General features: G+C 43.3%; 1 protein-coding gene across 1 annotated transcript in view; it reads left to right on the top strand.

Moving 5' to 3' along the window:
• Positions 1-15189: 15189 nt before the first annotated feature.
• Positions 15190-20871, top strand: part of ASB4 (ankyrin repeat and SOCS box containing 4) — a 10406-nt gene continuing 4724 nt past the window's right edge. The window contains exons 1-2 of the mRNA XM_010569237.1: positions 15190-15473; positions 19062-19361. Coding sequence (XP_010567539.1) covers positions 15260-15473; positions 19062-19361 — 514 coding nt within the window. The 5' untranslated portion in view covers positions 15190-15259. The remainder of the gene's footprint in view (positions 15474-19061; positions 19362-20871) is intronic.

The raw sequence follows: 20871 nt of genomic DNA, 5'->3' as shown, positions 1-20871 counted from the left end.
AAGCAACTAGAGACCAACCTCAATGTTGCTATAGTTTAACTGTAGAAACTAGCAGATGTCAACACAGTGTGGAAAGTTTCAAAGAGAGTCTAATGAGATATTAAACCAAACTCACTGATTTTGCCGAATGCAGATCTTAGGACTGGGTTAATGAAAGGGCACATCCATCCAATTGCTGCTGACATACAGGTGCTGCACCAGCTTCAATAAAAATAAAAACTGGAAGGCAAGAAAGCTGCTTACCACAAAAACAGGCAAAAATCACAAGCAAAGCCTGTGGTTTGCACACTAAAAGATGAGGGAAAAAGCTTCAAAAGCTGCCGATCATAGAAATTACAAGATTCTCTACAAAGGCTGTGGCCTAAAACCACTTTAACCCTGTTAGCTGATCAAAGGGAAATTGCAGATGGCTTGCTCGAAGACCTCAGCAACTTCTTAAACCCTGCATTCTTCAGCTCTGCTAGAGTTAAAAACCACTTCTCAGCTCCCCATTCAAAAGCAGGGAGCAGAGATTCCTACAGCTGCTGAGCAGCTGCCACAGGGCAAGGCAAAGTCCCTGCTCACACCCTACCACTATACGTAAGTACAGTGTCACCAGCTAGTTAGAAAACTGGAGTTCACCACAACCACCTAATAAAGAGATGGTACCTCAAGGCGTTCAAGAATGCAGATGCATAGTGCCTTTTACAAAGAAAAAAGTAAAAACATTCCTGCAGTGACACCAAGGTGTATCGATTTTCTCAACTGCTGAGGAAAATCTGTGTCAAAATGACATCAGTGGATTTGTTGGTAAGGGTGTTGAAAAGGCTCTTGCAGAAACAGTCTGGCTTTCAGCCTTGTCCTACTTCAAAGCGAGCAAAGGTCTCTACCTGGCCTTTGCGGAGCTAACTAAAGACTCCAACACTGTCAGCCATGGGCAGGCCAGAGGCATCTGCATAAATTTGGATGCCAAAATAAATTTGTGAGCATATTTTGGTTATTTCATGATGGTGTGAGGTAGTGCAAAGGTTCTCAGTGATGACAAGATGTCAGAACATGTCACTGTCAAAAACAGCCCCAAGCAAGGCTATGTCCTAGCCCAACTCTTGTTTACTGTCTTTTATGCAGTAGTGCTTCTTGCTGCATCTGGACGCAGCAGCAAAGGGAGCTGCTTTAATTGTTTCATAGGTGACAGAACTGCTAAACTGGAGAGATGCCAGGCTAAATCGAAAGTCAGAGAGGTCCTCCCAGGCAATCTGCCCTTTGCTGCTGACAGTGTGCTGGGTGTGCAGAATATCACTGATGGCTTTGTTTACAGTGCAACGGCTCAGCCTTGTCACAACCATAAAGCAAATAATGCTTTTTCCAGGCAGAAGCATGCTGAGACAGTAGTGTACCTTGGAGATACAATGCTTAAGTCTTGCAGGTGAAATTCTGCTCTCTTGGCAGCAAGCTCCTCAAACACTGTGACTGATAATGGCTGTTCAAAGGAGGGAGAGGGCCATGTGGCTTTTGAAAGATTAAAGCTGTGTAGGAAATGAAGGAGGTTCCTGACTTCAAACACAAGTAAGGGAGAGCCATGTTCCTGTCATCATCACTTTTCTCTACAGTAGGACTTTCAGGTGAGACACAACAATTGCTCTGAGTCTCAGCCCAATCTATGTGCAGTACTCTCATGCCCTTGCAGATTAAAAAAAAAAAAAAAGTCAGGACAATGTCCTGAATGCTGAGATTTGAGCCACTATCAAATATTAGCCACTGCCAAAGACTCTTGTAGGCTTAGCTACACTGGTGTGAGCATTGGTGCACCTATCAGGCAAAGTATTGCGCGTGGTTGTGTTCTGGGGTAGAAGGTGAAGGACAGTCCAACGCAACCTTACAAGCAGGCATCCAGCACTGATTTTCAACTGTAGTGGTAGTTTCACAACACAGGAGGCTCACTGTTGCCTACTGTGGTAGTGATGATGCCATTGCAGCCTCTCACCAAAGTGGAACAAGCCGATGACACAGAAGAGGACTAAGAGGGAAATGCCCAATTAAGCATTACTGAGTGCTACCCTTATTTATTTATGCATTACAAATATCAGGGAAATTTTTCAGAAAAGAAACAACAAAAGCTGAATTTTCAGGATACAATATCTCAGTAAAAAGATACAAAGTGAGATTTAGAAATTCAACAGCTTTCAAAATACTTTAACACAAAGAAAGGGAGGAAATAGCCTTGACTTATAAATACAGTAACAAACAAGAAAAACTGAGATACATACTATGCTATGATGTTTTGCGCTACAGCAAAATGCAAATGTGACTAAGAGTTTGAATATACAAAGTTTATTTCTAAAATGTGGGCTTCTTAAACTGTATTGGCACTGTGAAGCTGTCCTGGTTTCAGCCGGGATAGAGTTAACTGTCTTCCTAGTAGCTGGTACAGTGCTATGTTTTGAGTCAGTATGCGAAGAATGTTGATAACACTGATGTTTTCAGTTGTTGCTAAGTAGTGTTTAGACTAGAGTCAAGAATCTTTCAGCTTCTGATGCCCAGCCAGCAAGAAGGCTGGAGGGGCACAAGAAGTTGGCACAGGACGCAGCCAGGACAGCTGACCCAAAGTGGCCAAAGGGATATTCCATACTATGGGATGTCCCATTTAGTATGGGAACTGGGAAGTGTGGGGGGGGAATCGCTGCTCGGGGACTAGCTGGGTGTTGGTCACCGGGTGGTGAGCAATTGCCCTGCGCATCACTTGTACATTCCAATCCTTTTATTACTACTGTTGTCATTTTATTAGTGCTATCACTATCATTATTAGTTTCTTCTTTCCTGTTCTATTAAACCATTCTTATCTCAACCCACGAGTTTTACTTTTTTTTCCCGATTTTCTCCCCCATCCCACTGGGTGGGGGGGGAGTGGGTGAGCGGCTGTGTGGGGCTTAGTTGCTGGCTGGGGGTAAACCACGACAGAAGCATAAAGAAAACAAGAGGAAATGGAAGTGTAGAACGAGCACAGAAGTGCACGTTTCTTCATGAACTATGTTTTCTGCACCTGGTTTCTGACTTTTTGGACTACCCCATGTGTACACCCCAGCCTACTTTTAGATTTATGTCAGTGTAAATCTGGTATAACACCACCAAGATTATCTCACAGCTCCAAGTTCTGGTGTTGGTGTTACTGGAGTTGCTTCAAATACATGAGTGATAATGTTGGCTATGGAGGTTCTTACATGACACAAAGGTAAAGAGACGTTCAAACCAGACTGTTCTAGTGGAGTAATCATCAATTCTAATGCTGTGGAAAGCAATTCATACTTCTTCATTGGCGAGATGGTGGCCACTGCCTGAAACTGTACAAGTGGATTGGGACTATATGCAACATGTGGCTGGAATATTTGGGGTTTCAGGCAACCAGGAGCAGCAGAGAGCCCCAAATTAACATGAGATGGCATCAGGGGTTCGGTGGTTTCATTTGGCCTGATCACCCTGTGTTCCCTGACCCGGCTGAGCCACACTCTTATCATGTAGGTTGCTTCATGCTCGGCTTCATGTTCATCTGTAGTCATGTAGGAAGAAGCGAGGGGTATTGTGAGGGGGCTCAGGGAGGTTGAACTGAGGTCTCTCCCTCACCAGTGAGGGAATCACAGATGCAGAGAGAAGCCAGAGTTGCTGTGGTAGGGAGATCATATATATGGATAAAACCACACACACATCCACATCGTTCATTTTATTACCGGTTTACAGAGCAAAGTGTTTACAAACTTGAGAGCAGCCTTGCAACTAGCAGCCATTTCCTTTAGCATGGGAAGTATCCCTAGCAGGAGAAGTAGTTTGGAGGCCAAGACAGAAGAGTCAGTGCATGGGAAGTAACAGAATCAACTTCGCTCACAATTTTTCGCAGCTTTGATTATAACTGCAGTCTTAAAAGATATTTGGCGGTTAGGCTGGGTTATAGCAAACCCAGCCCCCGAGCCTGTCTAAGCAGAAGCAAGAGGAATGACATATCCTTTTCATCGCTTTCAGTGGGAAGAACTTTACACAGGTATTGATTGGTTTTGCCTGCATCTGGATTTGTTTTCTGAGTTTTCAAACTCTTCTGGTAAAACTGATGTGAAAACTAAATATACTGTCATAAAGCTATGACTTACAAAAAATACTGTTATCCATAATCCTTTGGGTATATAGGGTGGGACAGACAACTAAATAATACAGACTATGCACCTAAGATCTGATCCCTACACAGAGTATGATTACCTGCCTTCCATTGGAAATAAGATGAAAATAAAGTGTAAAGTCTTTCAGCTAAGATTTACTTAAGCTATAAGAGCAAACTGAAAACAATACTACCCCTGTAGATGCGGCTGTCTAAATTATACTCACAGTAAGTCTGAAAAAGCCAAGAGATTGCTGCAGTTATATAGCAAAATACAGATAGTTTACCTATTTGCAGTTATCTTCTTAATATTTAGCTTTAAAAATGCTTTCATTCAGGTATAACAGTGTATGGATATATATGGATGTATGCTGTTATAACAGTATATAACCATATAAAGGTATACTTCCTGTGGATTCATAAGCTATTTTACTTTTCTTTTAACCATAAACTGTAAACAGATAATGTGAAAAAGAGGCTAGGACCTAACCAAACACTCCCTGAAATCATTAAGAGTTGCTACATCACAGCCTCTCCTCTGCAAACATATGTGAAAGAGCAAAGAATGTGGCCTTGGAGGAGCCAGAGCTTTTGTAACATCCAAAAATACCCACTCTTTTTGCAGTCTGCTTTTGTGGAGGAGGCGGCATGTGAGTGGCAGATAGAGAAGGCATCCAGGGGATGCTATAGAGCACTGCCACATGCAGACATCCACCTTGCTCTCAGCCTAATTCAGCTCAAGAGCAGGTTGTACACGAATCCCATTAGGCTGTGATGGACCTTCTAGAAAAGAAGCTAGTCTTTGTCTTTTCTGCCTAATATCAAAAGGAAAACACAAAGAAGGTGCACAGGGTGGAGTGTTGTATGCTTGACACCCAGAAACACTGATGCTTCTCTTCATCTCCTTGCAGTATGCTGGGTGGCTGGTCCCAGCAGCCCTCCAGCAGGTAGACAGCTTGAGCTATGTGGTACCAAAACTCTAAGAATTTGGCTGCCAGCAGTTTTTTAGGAGACATTGCATGAATTGTTTCTGTGGTTCACCTTTTGTTCTAACATGAGCATAAATTTGAACTCTAAAGGCAAATTTCTGTTACATAATAAGAAGCAAAGATTATATTTTAAACCTTTGATAAGTATCTTTCAGGGAAGCTTAAGCTTTCTGACCACAGTGTGGAGGTACACACAGTGCAGAACATGTTGTATTCTAAATTTTGACCATGTTAGTTTGACTTACAAATACCAGAGCAATGAACAAGAAATCATTTACCTTCATCTTTTAGAAATCTTACATGCAACACTCAGAAGGCTGTAGAGTACTCCAGTATCACCTGTTAAAATGTTCTTGTGAACTACTACTAAGGTCTCATCCCAATATGTACATTCTTATTTTTTTAACTTCTATTATCCGTATAAGTGGGTTTTGGTTTGTTTTTTTTTCATACCAGTAGCTTCAAAAGTTGTTGATTTAATGCTTTCCTATAACCTAGCGTCACAGTTTTGCAATCAGTAAAATTGCACAGGGCTGAAACTTCCAGCGCTCTTCCTTAAAGCCTAGGTGGGGCTTCAAGGGTTGTGTAAAGTGTCTTCGCTGATGCAATTAAGTGCTTTGCAAAGCTTAAAAGACAATATAGACAGATGAGTCTGCTGGCATCAGGCTGGCCTAGGGGCTTCTCTGCACAGCAAGTAAGATGCAACCATGGGCACTTAGGCTGTCCCAGCCAGAGCCCAGAAAAAGAGACCTGTCATCCCCGACACCCTGAGTTGGAAACTCACACAAATGGGTCTTGCTTGCTGCTTCCTTCAAGTTTTGTGTCGAGAGTCTAGTTTTGCTCTGAGTCCCAAAACCCCTTAAAGTCTCTTGTGTTTTATGGAACTGATTCAGGGATTTGTCTCAGGAAGAGCAGACTGCATTCCTACTGATCTCCTCCTAGGAGAACAGCGGACACTTTTCGGTGCAGGTGCCACTAGATTGCTGTGTATGGCCCCCAGGGTGCTGGTCTCGGGTAGGCTTTGGATGGTGGGAGAGAAGGATTTGGGCAGGGCATTCATTGCTGCGTGCCACAAGCCTCCTTCCACTCCTCACCTGCCCCAGGGATCCCCTGCACTCAGTCACACAGGCATCAATGGCCAAACTGGGGCAAATCCAAACATTTGGGGTCCTCCATCCCCATTTAGCTTTTGCTCATTGAACCACCCTGCTTTGGTTACAAAACAGCACTCACAGGACTGCACGTTATCACAGAGATCTACACCAAAATATTTCCTCTGGAATTCATTAGATTGCAAGCACTTTGGCTATTTATTTACTGTCACTTTTTGCAGGGGGTAAAAACTTTCTCAGAGCTTTTAACGTGTGAACAAGAAATAACAGTTGTAAGGAAATAATTCAGAATTATATAATTAGAGTTTGGGGAAATTTGCCACTTCTTATTGGGTCACTTTAAAAAAGACCAAAAAGAAATGTCCTTAGAAGGAAAAGTAGTAAGATTTTTTTTCAAAAAGGAATTCTTTTGAATTCTTCTGCAGACCTGTCCTCCAAGAATTAGGCATATTTGCAAGATGACTAACCCCTTCACTGCACTTTGCATTCACTCAGTGATGAGCATTTAGAGGGATTAAGAAGAACATTTTCCTCTGTTGAACAGCACAACAGTTGTTTGTATCACAAGTTTGATTTGAATGTTAGATAAACAGTAAATTTAAATAATAAAAGAAAAACGATAATGTTCTCTTTCTTCACAGTATTTGAAAGTAGTTTCTAATATCACCACGACACATATCTTATTTACTAATCAGCTTTTATTTCTGCATAACTTTAGTAAACATGTCCTAAAAATCAACTGGTTAAACTAAATATTGATTAAATTACTGCCTTTGACAAACATCTGTAATTTACTTTTAAAAGTACCTTCCTACAGAATCAGATTATATTTGGCTTACTTCATACTTAATGGAGGAAAATTAATATTTCTAGAGTATGTCTGACCTGGTTTTGATTTCCGTCTTCAGACAAGTGAAATTGCACCCTACAACCATCTCCACAGACTCTCCCAGGAGATGATGTGACAAGCGCAAGAGTCAGATGTCTACACTGTAGGTATCTATGTTTAGATAAAGGAGGAAAAAAGTTTTCTTGGCTGATCTGAGCATTATGCTGCAAGAGTCACATAATCTTTCCAACTATCTCACTCTGGCTGGTATCTATATTTGCATAGGTTTTTTATGCTTCTCTGTGCCTATCAGGGAAACAAAAGTCTGGTCTTGAGAAAGGTGATGGCAAAAATGAGTAACTGCATCTTCCCCTGTCTACTTACCCTTGCTTCAGAAATGTTCTCACTGCCTCTCCCCATGCAAAAATTTTCTACCAGCCTCAGGAGAGGATACAGTTGTGTGCAGGCTCTTTAGCCTGTTCATCTTTTGGAGAAGATACGTATTTCAAGCAGCAATAAAAACACCACTTTAAGTTACCATTTCTCAGAAGGAGGTACATTATTGACAAGATTTGGGCTGCAACAGAGACGTGTGTTGATTTTTTTAAAGAAGATAAAGAATCTTCTTGAAATATCGCTTTTCTCCAAGAGCTTTTCAGTTTTAGATGCAATTCACCATATCTTTGACATGGCTATTGTATTGATACTAAAAGGTATCAGACTCCCAAGGCTTTTGATATTTTAGGACTCCTTATATTAGGTCTGGGTGATCTGTTGATGATAAAGAAAGCCCACGGTGTGCAGCATTGTATTTTCCTGTTCCTTACATAATTATTTAAAAGGAAGATCCCAAGTCATGATCTTTATTTTAAACTCAGACAGAATTCTTACTGACTAATTGAGAATATGGTTGGAAAAGGACAGACTATAAAAAGAATAAAAATGAGTTAAACAAGAACATGGCCCAGAGAATGCAGGAGAAAAAATAAAGCAAAAATAAAGCCTACATCCAATTCCTAGACAAAGCTACTGAGAAAGTTGTGATTGGTCACTATGGCAACAGATTGTTAAACGGAAATAAAATGCTTTTAATACTGCAAGCACATTTTCCTATACAGATCTAGTAAATTAACTCAGACCTCATTAAGTTGAATATAATTTTACAATAGATATTCTGTATAATGTCAGAAACACCAATACACAAAAAATCAAAATATAAATAGCTGTAAGATATTGATGTTTTTCCCATATTAATGATTCAGTCATTCAGAGGCTCAGTAGGTAAATGGTAACATTAGTTATTTTCTTTCCTCGGGGACTCTTTTAATAACTGGTGTAAATCAATGCAACTGTAAGCTTAGATGAGAAATATTTGCTTTTGTTTTCTTGGCTTTTATACTAATGGACTCAGGTTGGTGAATCAACATACTGAGCTCTATTCCGTGATGTAAGAATTTGTTCATACGGCCTGAGCTCTGACGGAGGCGATTCACTTCTCACCCCCTTTGCTCTGCACCCTTCGCAAAGGCATCGAGGCCAAGCCAGCCTTGCACCATTCACACAAATTTTGGATGTCTGTCAATAAGAGCTGGAATTCCTGCAGTTGGAGCAAGATTTATACAGTAAATAATACCAATAAAACCAGCATCTAATATGCATATTCTGATTTAGACTAACATAACTATATTGTCACTTCTGTACCTAAGGACTTGTTCTGTCACATTCAGGGAAGGTAGGTGGCAATACCCTGAAGGAGCAAGCTTAACAGCTTATGTTGCTTAGAAATGTAATGAACAGCCAATGTTTATCAGTGACTGATTTATCAGGAAAGGGTGGGAAGCACAGGCAACAGTGGAGATTGAAAACATTCATCAAAGCCACTGGCCCAACGATACAAGCGCAGGGTGATTATGGAGACAGACAGACCTGCGGTGTCCCCGTCTGCCTCACCACTGCATCCAGTCTGGTTTCTGATGTGCTGCTTATTTCATGATATCTCATCTTCCTTCTCCACGCGTTCCACCCATTTGGCAGATTTTTTTCCACATGCTTTATTTTGGCATCACTTCAAATTTAGTCCTTCAGAGTAGGAATAGCCTTATCCCTAGGCTGCCTGATGGCTGTTCAAAGAATACCAGTACAGCTTCTGCTCAATGTGTTCATATTCCTTCATACGTTGGTATTTTAATCCAAAAAGACTGGCATCTTAGAGCAGTTGCAAAACTGGAGAGCCTTTCACACTTTGGCTGTTTGCCTATCCTAAAACCCTCATCACTTTATTATTTGATACATATTTAATATTTAATATATAGGAAACAATTTAATATATAGGAACCATCTCACATACACCATCTCAGCTCTGCACAAATTTCACTTCGGCAGGTAAGGCAAAAGTTACTGGGAAGAGCGTGATGAGAATGTCTCATCTTTGGCCAGTCCCTGTGGGAGTTCAGCCCTGGCCAGCCCTGCCAGGGAGCACGGCCAAGCAGCAGGCAGCGGGGCATGAGAGAGGAGGGTAGGAGAGACACAGCCACCTGCGGGGCTCTTTCTATGGGCAATGAATTATTTTTGTCTCGCTGCTGTGAAGGAACACTTGTCTTTAAAGAACTGCTTTCCACAGGCTTCATTTAAGCCCATAGTCCACGCCTCGCTTCATCAGGAGGAAAGAAGTGGAAGAGATTCACATTTTAAGTTTGGTTGCAAAATCCCACTGTTTTACATACTGTCAGATACTATGACATCAAGCTGCAAAAAATATGAGAACAATTTTCCACCAAGCATAGGTAGGCAAGATTCATTTTCTCCATGCCTTGAAAAAACTGTCCACCTGATTTTAATTTCTGTCTGTGTACATGGATCCTGTTTACAATACTCGTGCCATTTGAATCAAAGGGAACCTACAAGCGTTGTATCTGGGTAAAGATGGTATTTAACTATTTTGCAAAATAAGTGCATTTTGTGTATACTTTTTATAGGACAAAAAACTATTAATTATATTATCTTAGGAGTAATTTTTGAGAGATTATTCCTCATTTTAAAACATCCTAAATTCAACCGCTAACATCCTAACATCAATTGGTAATCCAACCCTGAGCTTCTGGACATCCTAATAAATACTCCGATAGCAGGAGTTGGAACACTATATAGAAACGAAGGAAAGACATCCCTGGGGCTAAAGATGGAAATACTAGGCATGAAAGCCAAAACAAAACCCATGGAAGGATAGGCTAAGCTTTTGCCATGAAATCTTCAGACATGAAGTTCCATGAGAACACAATTCAGTATTGTTGGCATCAACCTTTGATTTCGTAACACGCGTGTACCTTAAAGGCTTAAGCACCTCACTTGATCTGTATTTCTAAATTATACTTGCTTCACTGAAAACAAAACCAGAAGGCCCAGACTGGCAAAGATACCTAGGTTCCCAGCTCCTAGAATTTGACTTCCAGGGAGCTGAGAGTTCTATGTCTAAATGCCTTTGAGGATCTGAGACTATTTTCCTCCCCCATCCCTAGCAAATGAGCGCAAAAGTGAAATAATACAACAAAGAGCAAGAGGAAGATTCCAAACTACTGGTACTAAGAAGGTTTCAGTTAACCAGTCACAGGGGTGAATTTACAGAGGACTTTTTGAGAAAAGATGATTTGCAGCTGAGCACCCAGAGAAAATAGTTTGCACCTGGCACAGCTAAAGAGCTTTTTTTTCTACTAAGAAATAAAGCAAGAAGCATGGGGAAGACTTATCTAATCTTTACACTTATAGTCAGCATCCTGGAAGAAGAAAATCATATAAAATATGGTGATGGTTAAAGCAGGCAGAAAGATATACAGCAGTGAAAAAAAGTCAATATTAGCAAAAAGATGTGTGATATGAATAAGTAAGAGGGCTGTGCTTAGTCCAGCTTGGGAACTGAGAGCTGTCAAGAAGAAACAAGGAATATACTTGGCAACACAAAGGATATACAAGGCAATACTGCCCACAGAGTGGGCGGCAGTGTTGCAGACTCGGTCTGACGCTGCAGATGCTGTAAGGGCCGCAGCAAGGCGAGGGGATTGTGATCGCTATTGCAACAGTATTTTTACAAGCACGCACTGTTCAGAAGAGATGAAAGTGTGGGGTTGACTCAAGGATCTGTTTTTTGCTTCAGTTTCGTTTCGTACTTTTCCCTCCTTAACAAAGGCTTCGGAGTGGGACAGACTGCTTCACATGGGGGCTGTGTTACTGCTGCGTAAGCTACCTGCTTTAGCCAGCGACCTGCTGAGGAAAGGAAAGGGCAGAGTTGAACCCTCTCTAGCCAAGCGTGCTGACACACTGCCGCAAGGCTCGGAGCTGGAGGTTGCAGGCAATGTTTCAAGGTCCCCTCTGTAAGTGGTGGTGGGAGAACATTTGTAACAGCCCTACTAAAGCTGCAGGTAGGTGACCCTGCATCTATTACTGCTGTCCGTGCCCACCCCCACCAGCTCTGCCTTTGGGACAGGGCTGCTGCAGAGTAGGCTGGCTGGCAGGGAGCTGGCAGGGAGCTGCCAGGCTTTTCTGTATTGCAGCTAGGAACAGCTCCACTGCTCCGGTTGCGTCACCATCATTCTTTTGGAGCATTTCTCCGTTTGCTGGCTTTCTGCCTGCCCCAGCACAGAGTTCAGGATGTTGGTTTTCACCTCCAAAACTCTGCTCGAGCTGTTCCCAGCACTGCTGTGAGTTATGTAGCTGCCAATAGATTATTGCTCTGCATCAGCAAGTGCCAGCGGAGGGGCCCTGGCTCCTCAGGAGACACACTCTGCACAGCCTGCCAATACATCTTTTCTCATTTTCTCCTTAAAGCTTTGTCTTCTATAAGCAGTCACAACTCTGATTTTCATACACACTCCTGTGCCACCAAACGTCCTTCTCATAACACCACCCCGACGGCGTTCAGGCACCCACCTCCAGGCAGCTTTCCTGGCTCAGCTCTGCTGCTTGGTGCCCAACCTAAGAAAGTACACAGCCCACTGAAATCAGTGGAAATACTTCCCCTGACTTCAGCGGGCTTTGGAGCAAGCCTGTGATAACCCTGACAGAGAGGGTCCTCAGCAGCCCATCTGGAGCTAGTGACAACAGTCCGGTCACCCACAGTGGAAAGCAGCATGCACCCCAAGAGCATTGTCTGCTCTTCTCTTGCTTGCTGTGTGGTTTCACACCTGGTTCTTCTGACCTGCTGTTACCACTTCCGAGGGGCAGATCCAGCCTTTCCCCAGGAGGTGCAGGTGTTTGTGCACCTGCGGCTTGTCCTGTGAACGGGAGCGCGGCACTGTGCAGAGCAGAAGGCAAGCCTGGGGGCAGGAGTTGTCTCCCTGGTTAAAATGTGCCTTTGCATTAGCCGTGTAATTTAGACAACTGATCCCAAATGTGGAAACCAGGTTTTCTTAGTGGATACAGCGTGTGAGTGCACAGTGCCCATCACAGTGGCCTCAAGTCTAACCTATAAATATCATAAATACTAGTACTGATGTTAAACAAGGGATGAGCTATTGTTTCACAGTGAGATGTTCGGAGTATTTGGCAGCCTTGGAGTTTGGATGACATCAGTTTTGACTTTCAAAATCAAACTGCCACCTTGTGGTACGGTGGGGGAGAAGTCTGTTGGAAATCACACAGCAGAAATACAGATACACGGTAAAAGCTGGTCCCTTTACCCCACCAATGACTCACAGTATTTATGTATTCTTAAATATATTTTGACTATACTTCAGGCGAATTAATAAAAATTCTTATGTCATACTTTTAAAAGGTCAATCTAACTTCTTGTGATGGTTTGTCAATGTAAAACATAAAACCATTTCCTCATTCTTGTGTGTAATTGTACTGAAACCACCAGTGCCCTCATATGAGTAGGTTTTTCAAGATTAGACCCAAATGCAGCTTACAGGAAAACACTAACTATAAAGGCTATAGGTATCTATAATTGTTCCCTTTCTCTTTCATAAGCTCATTCATGTTAAGAAAAATTTCTGTGAGAGTCAGAGCAGGGCCACACAAACTGCTGAAGGTGAGCAAGTAGTAGTGCATCATCTGGTCTGAGATGCTGTTCCTGTGCATGCTCTTGGACCATGATGGATGTAAGATAATTTTAATCAGCTTTCTCTTTCACTGTGGGCGAAGCCATCACAAATTACTTCACCTTGCTTGTCAGCCAAGAGCAAGCACGATGGATCAGCAGATGTGCAGTAATCTGTTACAGCAACATGCTTGTGCATCTCAACCTTCAAGCTGCAGACCAGCATTGGAGAGGTACTGACACAATCCCTTCAGCTAGATTGAATGTCCTTGTGTCATCTAATACTATTTAAGAAAGATGATAGATGAAAAGCTAGTCCATTTCAAATCGAAAATTGTAGCTGAGGTGAACAATTGACTGCAGCCATGTATCAGTGCTTTGTGCATCCATGACTTCAGGAATATAGTGGTTTAAAAAAAAAAGGAGCAAGTAACAAGAAGCCCGTAAGATCTGGAGTTCACACCTTGTCCCTCTGCTCATGCCAGACGAGCATTAACACTTTTTTTAAAGCATGAAGTGGAGTCATCCACTATCGAAAGTAACTGAGTAAGAGTGAGGCAGCCGTGTAGGAGGGAATGTACAGGTATGGAGAGCCTGATGCTGACTCTCCTCTTAAGAAAGCCTAGAAAGACTCACATGAGCTGCCTGGGACCTATAGCACCAGGGCAAGCCATTTTCCTTCCCACTGTGTTTATTACAAAGTACAGTACCTCAGGGAAGTTGTTCTTATGAAGTATTCTTTGTCCAAAAGTACATAGGTAGAAGGAACTCACAAATTTCACAGTTCTCCATGAAATGCTGTCCTGCAACACCTTAGTTGAGTACTGGCTCTAGGAGAGAGCTGGTGAGCATTCCCATGGACGGGGGTCCTGCAGGTCCTCATGGGGCTGCCTGAGGAGCCTGGCCCCTGGAAAGCCTACGAGCACAGAGGCTGCTCTGCCTTCCACTATCACCTGGCTCACATTTCCCCATCAGCCCACTGGGCAGCCGAACTCCCAGGAAGGATAAACATGACATTTTTTTCTTGGTGGTTGTGGTGGTGTCCGCTTTTCTGGGTGATTTAAATCAAGGGTGGATAGTCTCCTTCTAGCTATGGTCTCATCCATCAGCCCAAGTGGGTGCACGTGTGAACCACTTCTACATGATACATGGCAGCAGCTCATGCTGGCCACATGTGGGTTTGCGTCATCGCAGACTGCTGTCAGCACAGGGACAGGGCCAGCAAAGGGAGAAGGAAAAGGGGGGGAAGGAGGAAGCGTTCAGTGGGTGACGGGGTGGTGAGGGAGAGGGTCTGAATTTAGATGAAGGACGTGCAGGGGAAAGAGAAGAGCCCATCGACCCATGTGGCCTCCTGTGCTTGCACGTGAGTTAATTCACATGCAAGCTCCCTGCGGTGTGTCAGCTCAGCCCACAACATGGCTGTACAGCTCTGCAGACCCCTCATCCCAGCATTTCTCCTTCCTGGGAGCACTGCTTGTGGCCCCTGAGCAAACTAGGGAAATCCTGCTGCTCAGGGTATTATACAGGAGACCAGGCTTGATCAACACAGTGTTCCCTTGGGGCTTTACAGATCAGGGATCCTGTGAGACCTGCGTGGTGGGGGGCTCTTGTGGAGACCTTCCTGATGGCTGGAGGAATGAAACCAGGACCAACATGCTGAATGCTATCCTGGGGAAAGAGTGAGCTACCTCCCACAGAAGAGTGCCTTGGGGATTTTTTTTTTTTTTTGTCTGAAATGCACTAGTTAAAAGGCATCTGCAGGCAGAGCACCACATCCCACTGCAGTCAATAAATCAGCAATGGTAACTATGAAAGGCAATGTGAGTACTTCTCCAGCTGAGAAACAACACCCGGGACTAGTGTCTTTTAATGTACGTGTATGGTGGGAGCAGAGGGTAACCATGTGGTTAATGAAGCTTAATGTGTATAAAGCCTGTGGAAATAACTCTTATTTTGGTGTTATTGCTAGTGTGTCTGTCCTCACTTTCATAAAAAGAGTGTGGTGATATCTAAGAGTGGCATTTCAATGCCTGAAATGCTCCTCATATAAATAGAACAAGCAGATCAGCATGACCGAGTGATAAAATTACCTTCTATCCTTCAGGAACTTCAGCATGCAACTGTGCTATAGGGACCTCAGTGTACCCCTCTTCACAGCACAAACACATACGTTTGAAAATGGATCTGGAGGAGACACACAAAGAGGGCGAGAATACAGAGGGGAAAATTACTCGAGCTGCAGCTGCAAAGTTGGTGAAAAAGGCTTTTCTTGAAGCCCTGAAGTCCAATGACTTTGAAACACTTGAAGAGCTCTTGAGCCAAAAGAAAATAGACGTGGACACAGTGTTTGAAGTGGAAGATGAAAACCTGATTCTGGCATCCTACAAACAAGGTAAATGTGGCAGCATTCACCAGCCAGGAAGTAGACAGGTTTGAGTGATTTTTCAAGAAACTGTGGTCTTTTATCTCTTCTGAAGCTGCAGCGTAAGCTGATTCATAGGCAGTAACGCCTCAGTAGGTTTGTACAGCTGCAGTCACCGCAGTAGGGGAGCTTACCAGTTGTACCCACTGGGCTTGGTGGAGGGCAGGCCAGAGACCAGCCTGAGCCTCCGCGCTGCTGAGGCAGCCGCTGCAGCTTCAGGGGAGTCCAGAAAGAGGGCTCCTTTGCCATTTCCTCACAGAGAACTTGGGTGCAAAGCCCAGAATAGACACATGCAGGCTAAGTGTGGTATATACCTTTCTTGCATGTACCCAGTCACATATACAGGCCATTTAGAAACATAAAATACTCAATCTCTTCCATTTTAAGTTTACGGTGGTAGCACAATGCGTTTTCCCTAGCTCAGGAGAGCTATGGAAATCCTGTAGACCTTGGATGTTGCTGGATGGTAGGAGAATTTTTTTTCAAACTAACAGAAACTGAGGATGTGCTAGTTTGTCAAAACAGAAACATCATCTGGAAAAACACAACCAGAAAAGACATCTGTTTTAGAGTGCAGAAAACCCAAACTGGTTCTCAGCCAGACACTGGCTGCATTTCCAAAACCTTATAACTTAAAGCAATAAAACAAGTTTGCTCTATGCTAAAATCAACATTCTTCATGACCTACTTGCTAACAGACTCTTCATGTGTATCTAGAAAACAGTAATAATCAGCCTTTGCCAGAAGTTAATAATACATGGAGATAAACATCTCCAGTCTCAGCAGCACAGCAAAGGCATTTTTTTCTGTGGTATAAAGAAGGCACAACATCCCACCTCTTCTCCTTTTCTGTGTTTACCTCTCATTTAATGGTTGGCTCCTGTTCTTTTGATTTCATTAGGGTGAGGATGATGCAGTCATGATGTCTTTCCTTTCGGGACAGTGTCTGAACTAACCTACACAGTGATGAATGTATCTTAAAATACCTTTTCCTCTGTTCTCAGCAGGCTGAAATGCATTCTGGTTGTGGTTTGAGACTACAGGATTAATGCGCAGATTTTTAATTGTAGATCATTTGACTGCAAGCATTAACCTGTCTCTGTTGGAGAAGTCTCTCCTTTCTCCAAAAAGTAGAGAGGTAAATGCACCCTATGGCCTAAATCACAGCAGCGTATTCGTTTTCTTTGTCCGAAAGGCAGGAGGCACTCTATCAACTCTTGTGCGAATTCTACTTTTATTGGGAATCCCAGAAAACTGTGATATGAGAGGGGGATTTCCTTGAGAAACAGCCTGAGCTTTGCCACAGCTGTAAGCAATGAAGCAGGAAAGAGATGCCATGGGTGACAGAGTGGTTTTTCTTCCTCTCTTCCAGAGGCTGAGAGCTCCCAAGGACACTGACCTTGCGTGTGCCATGTTTTTTTCACGTTTCCACCCAAAAAGCCAGGCAAGCTGAACGAGGCCTCCCATGGAGCCCATGTCTGCTTCCTGCTCAGTGCCTGGTCCCTGTCCCTCTGGGCGCGGAGACACCCGCGGGTTTGGGCAGAGGGCAGAGCACAGCTCACCTGCAGCAGCACAGGCAAAGGAAAGAAAAGGTGGTCTCAGGCAGGAAAACTGTGGCTATATAAAGTGATAACTTGGGTTTTAAGGATCACTTTCCTGCTGTTACATATCATTTATGGCTCACATCGGGCCATAAATGTGAGGCCCAGCTCCATGTGGGATAAGCCGGCAGTGCTCCACAGCTCGCCTGTAACAAAGGGGAATATTGCGTGTAAATTCAGACAGGGAGGTGATTTAAGAAACTTGCTCTGCTATATGCATAGACTCTGGGATATAGCCCACCTACTTTGTGCCTGATTTGGGGGTATATGATGAAAAGGTTGTCTTACTGGAGTTGGCAGCCTAGCCTGCATCGTCAGTGGGTTGAGAGAGGCTTGAGTGGCTGCAGAGGAGCCCGTCACCCCGCTTGGGCACTCAGGTGCCTCGGGGCTGCCTGCTGTTGCTGTTTGCGGCGTGTGTTCCTTGGGGCCTGGATTTGGTAGTCCCCCAGAATCTCGTCCTCAAGTGGATGCTATGGTCTCTAGACAGTTTCTCACCCCTGACATCTCACACACTGGTAGTAATAAATGCTTATTTTGGTCAGGAACATGTCACTGCAGCCATGCCAGAGCAGGCGGTGCAGTTGCTGTCATGACTGTCCATTTTATATCTGTAACCTTTCAGTGAAAATCTAGCATTTTTCAGAGGAATACAAGAACTGCATTACTGGCATCTATCTCAGAATATACTTGCAATTTAACTAGGAAGGAAGAAAAACTTTAATCCATGTTTCTCCCTGCCACTAGCACTTTGTTTCTATCTACCTCTTTCCTCCCTCTCCATCTTCTTTCTGTCTAATACAACACACATGAATACTGTAAAAACTGTATCTATATGACATTAAGGTTGAAAAACTATATAAAACTAGAGATTTTAAAATGGAGGTCTGAATTAATTTGACCTCATTATGCATCTTTAGTATTTTTTTCTGTATCTTTTACATGGTAACAGTATTCAACCAGGCATTTGTCCAAGGACAAATAGATAAATCAAACCCAGAAAGTTTTGTATGCACTTTCTAGCTAAGGTGTAGCTGCTGTATCTGAAAAGAAAGAGAAAAGAAGAAGTTTTAGACTTTTCTTGCCCTTCTGCACATTATTATTGTGTTTTGCTTTTTTTAAACAAACAATTATAGTAATCACTTCTGAGACTGTCTCTGTGTAGTCATTAAGCATGTAGTCCTATTTTGGGAACAAATATTTAAGTGTTATTTGGTCTTACACCTGTTGGTAATTAAAAAAACCCCGCACCGTAATTGTGACATTTTCAGAGAAAAATCCAAACTTTCTGGAGCCAAATTTCATGCTAAAGTGTCACTGCCTCTACTTGGCTCTTCAACCTAATTTACATCAGCATCCAAACTCCTCGCTCCATGCTCCTCAGGGGCAGTGGTTGGCAGGCGACCTGTGATACAGCTGCAGCCACATTGCCAGGAGTCATCTATGTGCAATGCATCACTGTAGGTCTGAATCCAGCTCCTGACATGCAAGATCCTGCCATCTCCCACGCAGAAATAGTAGGCTGAGCTATCTGTTGAGTCACTGGCCTAAGTAAATGCTGCCTTCGTACTCCAATGCCACCTTTGTTCAGCTATTGGCAGGCTGAAGATCCCATTTCCCCCATATTTTTTAGCTGGTGGCATTTCAAATGCTCTAAGCATATTTTTTTTTTTTATTTAGACTACACAGGTCACAAGAAAAACAAAAGCTGCCTTCAGAGTACATCTACATGGGAATTACCTCTCCAAAAGGCAGGCTATTCAGCACATGTAGTAAAAGTGTGTAATGCAAATGAAATTATACTTGAGAGAACTTTGTGTGCTCTAAGCTGTAGCTGCTGAAATTGCAGTAAATTAAAGCAAAACTCCAACCCTTCCTTCACCCTCAATTATTCTCAGTAGGTGGATAGTCCAAATGAAAGTCTTTGCCAAGGATGGTAACACATTTTCACTTTGTACAGGGTACTGGCTGCCTAGCTACAAATTAAAAATATCCTGGGCAACTGGACTTCATCTAGCTGTCATGTATGGACATCTGGAGAGTCTTTCGGTCCTCCTCAATCACAAAGCTACAATCAACTGCCGGCCCAACGGTAAAGCTGCAATCCACGTAGCGTGTGAAATGGCAAATGTTGAGTGTCTCAAGATCCTCTGCAACCACGGAGCTAAGCTGAACTGCTTTTCAATGAGTGGACAAGCGCCTTTGCACTTCTGTACGACACGAACCTCCATGCCTTGTGCCCAGCAGCTGGTTTGGAGAGGTAAGGTAAAGCTCTGGAGCATCTCTGGTGGTATGCCCAGAGGTGGTGGTGGTTTCTCTTAGGAGGCAGTTTGTCAAAGTACATTGTATTTATCACTTCCATCCACAGTTGACCCATGTCTTCATCTCAGTCTCCTTTTCCCCATCTCTTTGATCAGAGGAAGTTTCTCCCTTTCTGATTCCTCACCCCATCTGTCCTTCCCTCTCCCTGGCCACCGGCCGTTACTCCAGGATCATTTCCCATTTCAGTGCCTCCAGCCCACTGCCCGGTCAGTCCCTCAGCAGAACAGCTCTGCTGAATCAGGGAATTTCTATTTCTCTACTATTTTTCTGTCTTCTTCATCTGGGTTTACTGTTGAGATGTTTTCACATGAAAGTGTACCCCTCTCCTTTCTTGTTCAAATTTCCTTGATCTCAGTAAAATTCTTTCAACCACTTGTTTTTTGAGACCTGGCCTAGAAAAAAATGGATGTAGCTTTTCATACCATCTCTTCATCAGCAGCCAAACTCCTGCATCTATTTAAGGACTGGGGAAGAAAAAAAGGCTAAGATTTTTGTTTTCCCAAAGTAAGATACGTTACGCTGCTGGTCGTCTGTAACAAATGAAGTTATGAATAGACGTAATTCCTGGATAAATAAATTGGTGTCACACACTATTTCCTTAACACAAGGATGCTGACTCAGGGGACAGTAAAAGACAGACATAAAAGGTACAGCAAAGTAAGGTAGTTCAAGGCCTCAGTTATAAACAGACAGATTCCCCTCTTTATCACACTGTGCCATGGCAAATACAAACGCTTTTGGTTTTGTTTTTTTTTAACATGTGTTGTTATTGAAGGCTTTTCCTGAGATGCAGAACCCAAGTATGCTTTGTGGGCAAGGCAATCTGCAGTCCCGAGTGAACAACCACATCGTTTTTCTTCTGCTGGAAAGATACATATTATTTTGTTTGGTAGAAAGGAAAATAAATGCTGCCAGTTGTATCCTGCCCAAAGCAAACAGTCCTGACAGCAGGAGTTGAATTTGCTACCATGGAAAAGCTTAAAAGTCAAATGTACTCTTATAAAGCGTAGCATAGGATGAATGCAAATGAAAGGATGCATTCTGTAGGCTTTCTCCACCCACCCATCAGCAGCAGAATACTGATACTTTACAAGCCACCCTGCATCCCAAAGCACTGGGTAAACTTGAATCTCCATATGAGCTAGATGTGGAGACTCCAGGCAAAACAGGACAGGTCTGGAGCAAAATGCGGCAGGTGTGCACATTCGCGTAGCAGCACCACCCAAGAGCTGAAGCCAGGGTTTCGCTTAATGTCCCCGCACCAAAGTTTCCAAGATGCCTCTCCCACCCTGCCACCTCCACTCAGCGGTGTCACACCCCAGGTGCTGCTTTGCTCTGGGGAATGGGGTCTCGCCAGCCTTCCCCTCTTTCTTAATACGCAGCGTTCGGTATTATTCCTGCAGTCATCTGCATCTCTTCAGAGCGAATCGCCGGTAGCTGGAAAGCGG

The sequence above is a fragment of the Haliaeetus leucocephalus genome, unplaced genomic scaffold (genome assembly GCF_000737465.1).
Source record: "Haliaeetus leucocephalus isolate CR32 unplaced genomic scaffold, Haliaeetus_leucocephalus-4.0 Scaffold0, whole genome shotgun sequence".
Taxonomy (NCBI): domain Eukaryota; kingdom Metazoa; phylum Chordata; class Aves; order Accipitriformes; family Accipitridae; genus Haliaeetus; species Haliaeetus leucocephalus.
Note: the sequence above shows the minus strand (reverse complement) of the source record. Positions and strands in the feature narration are given on the sequence as shown.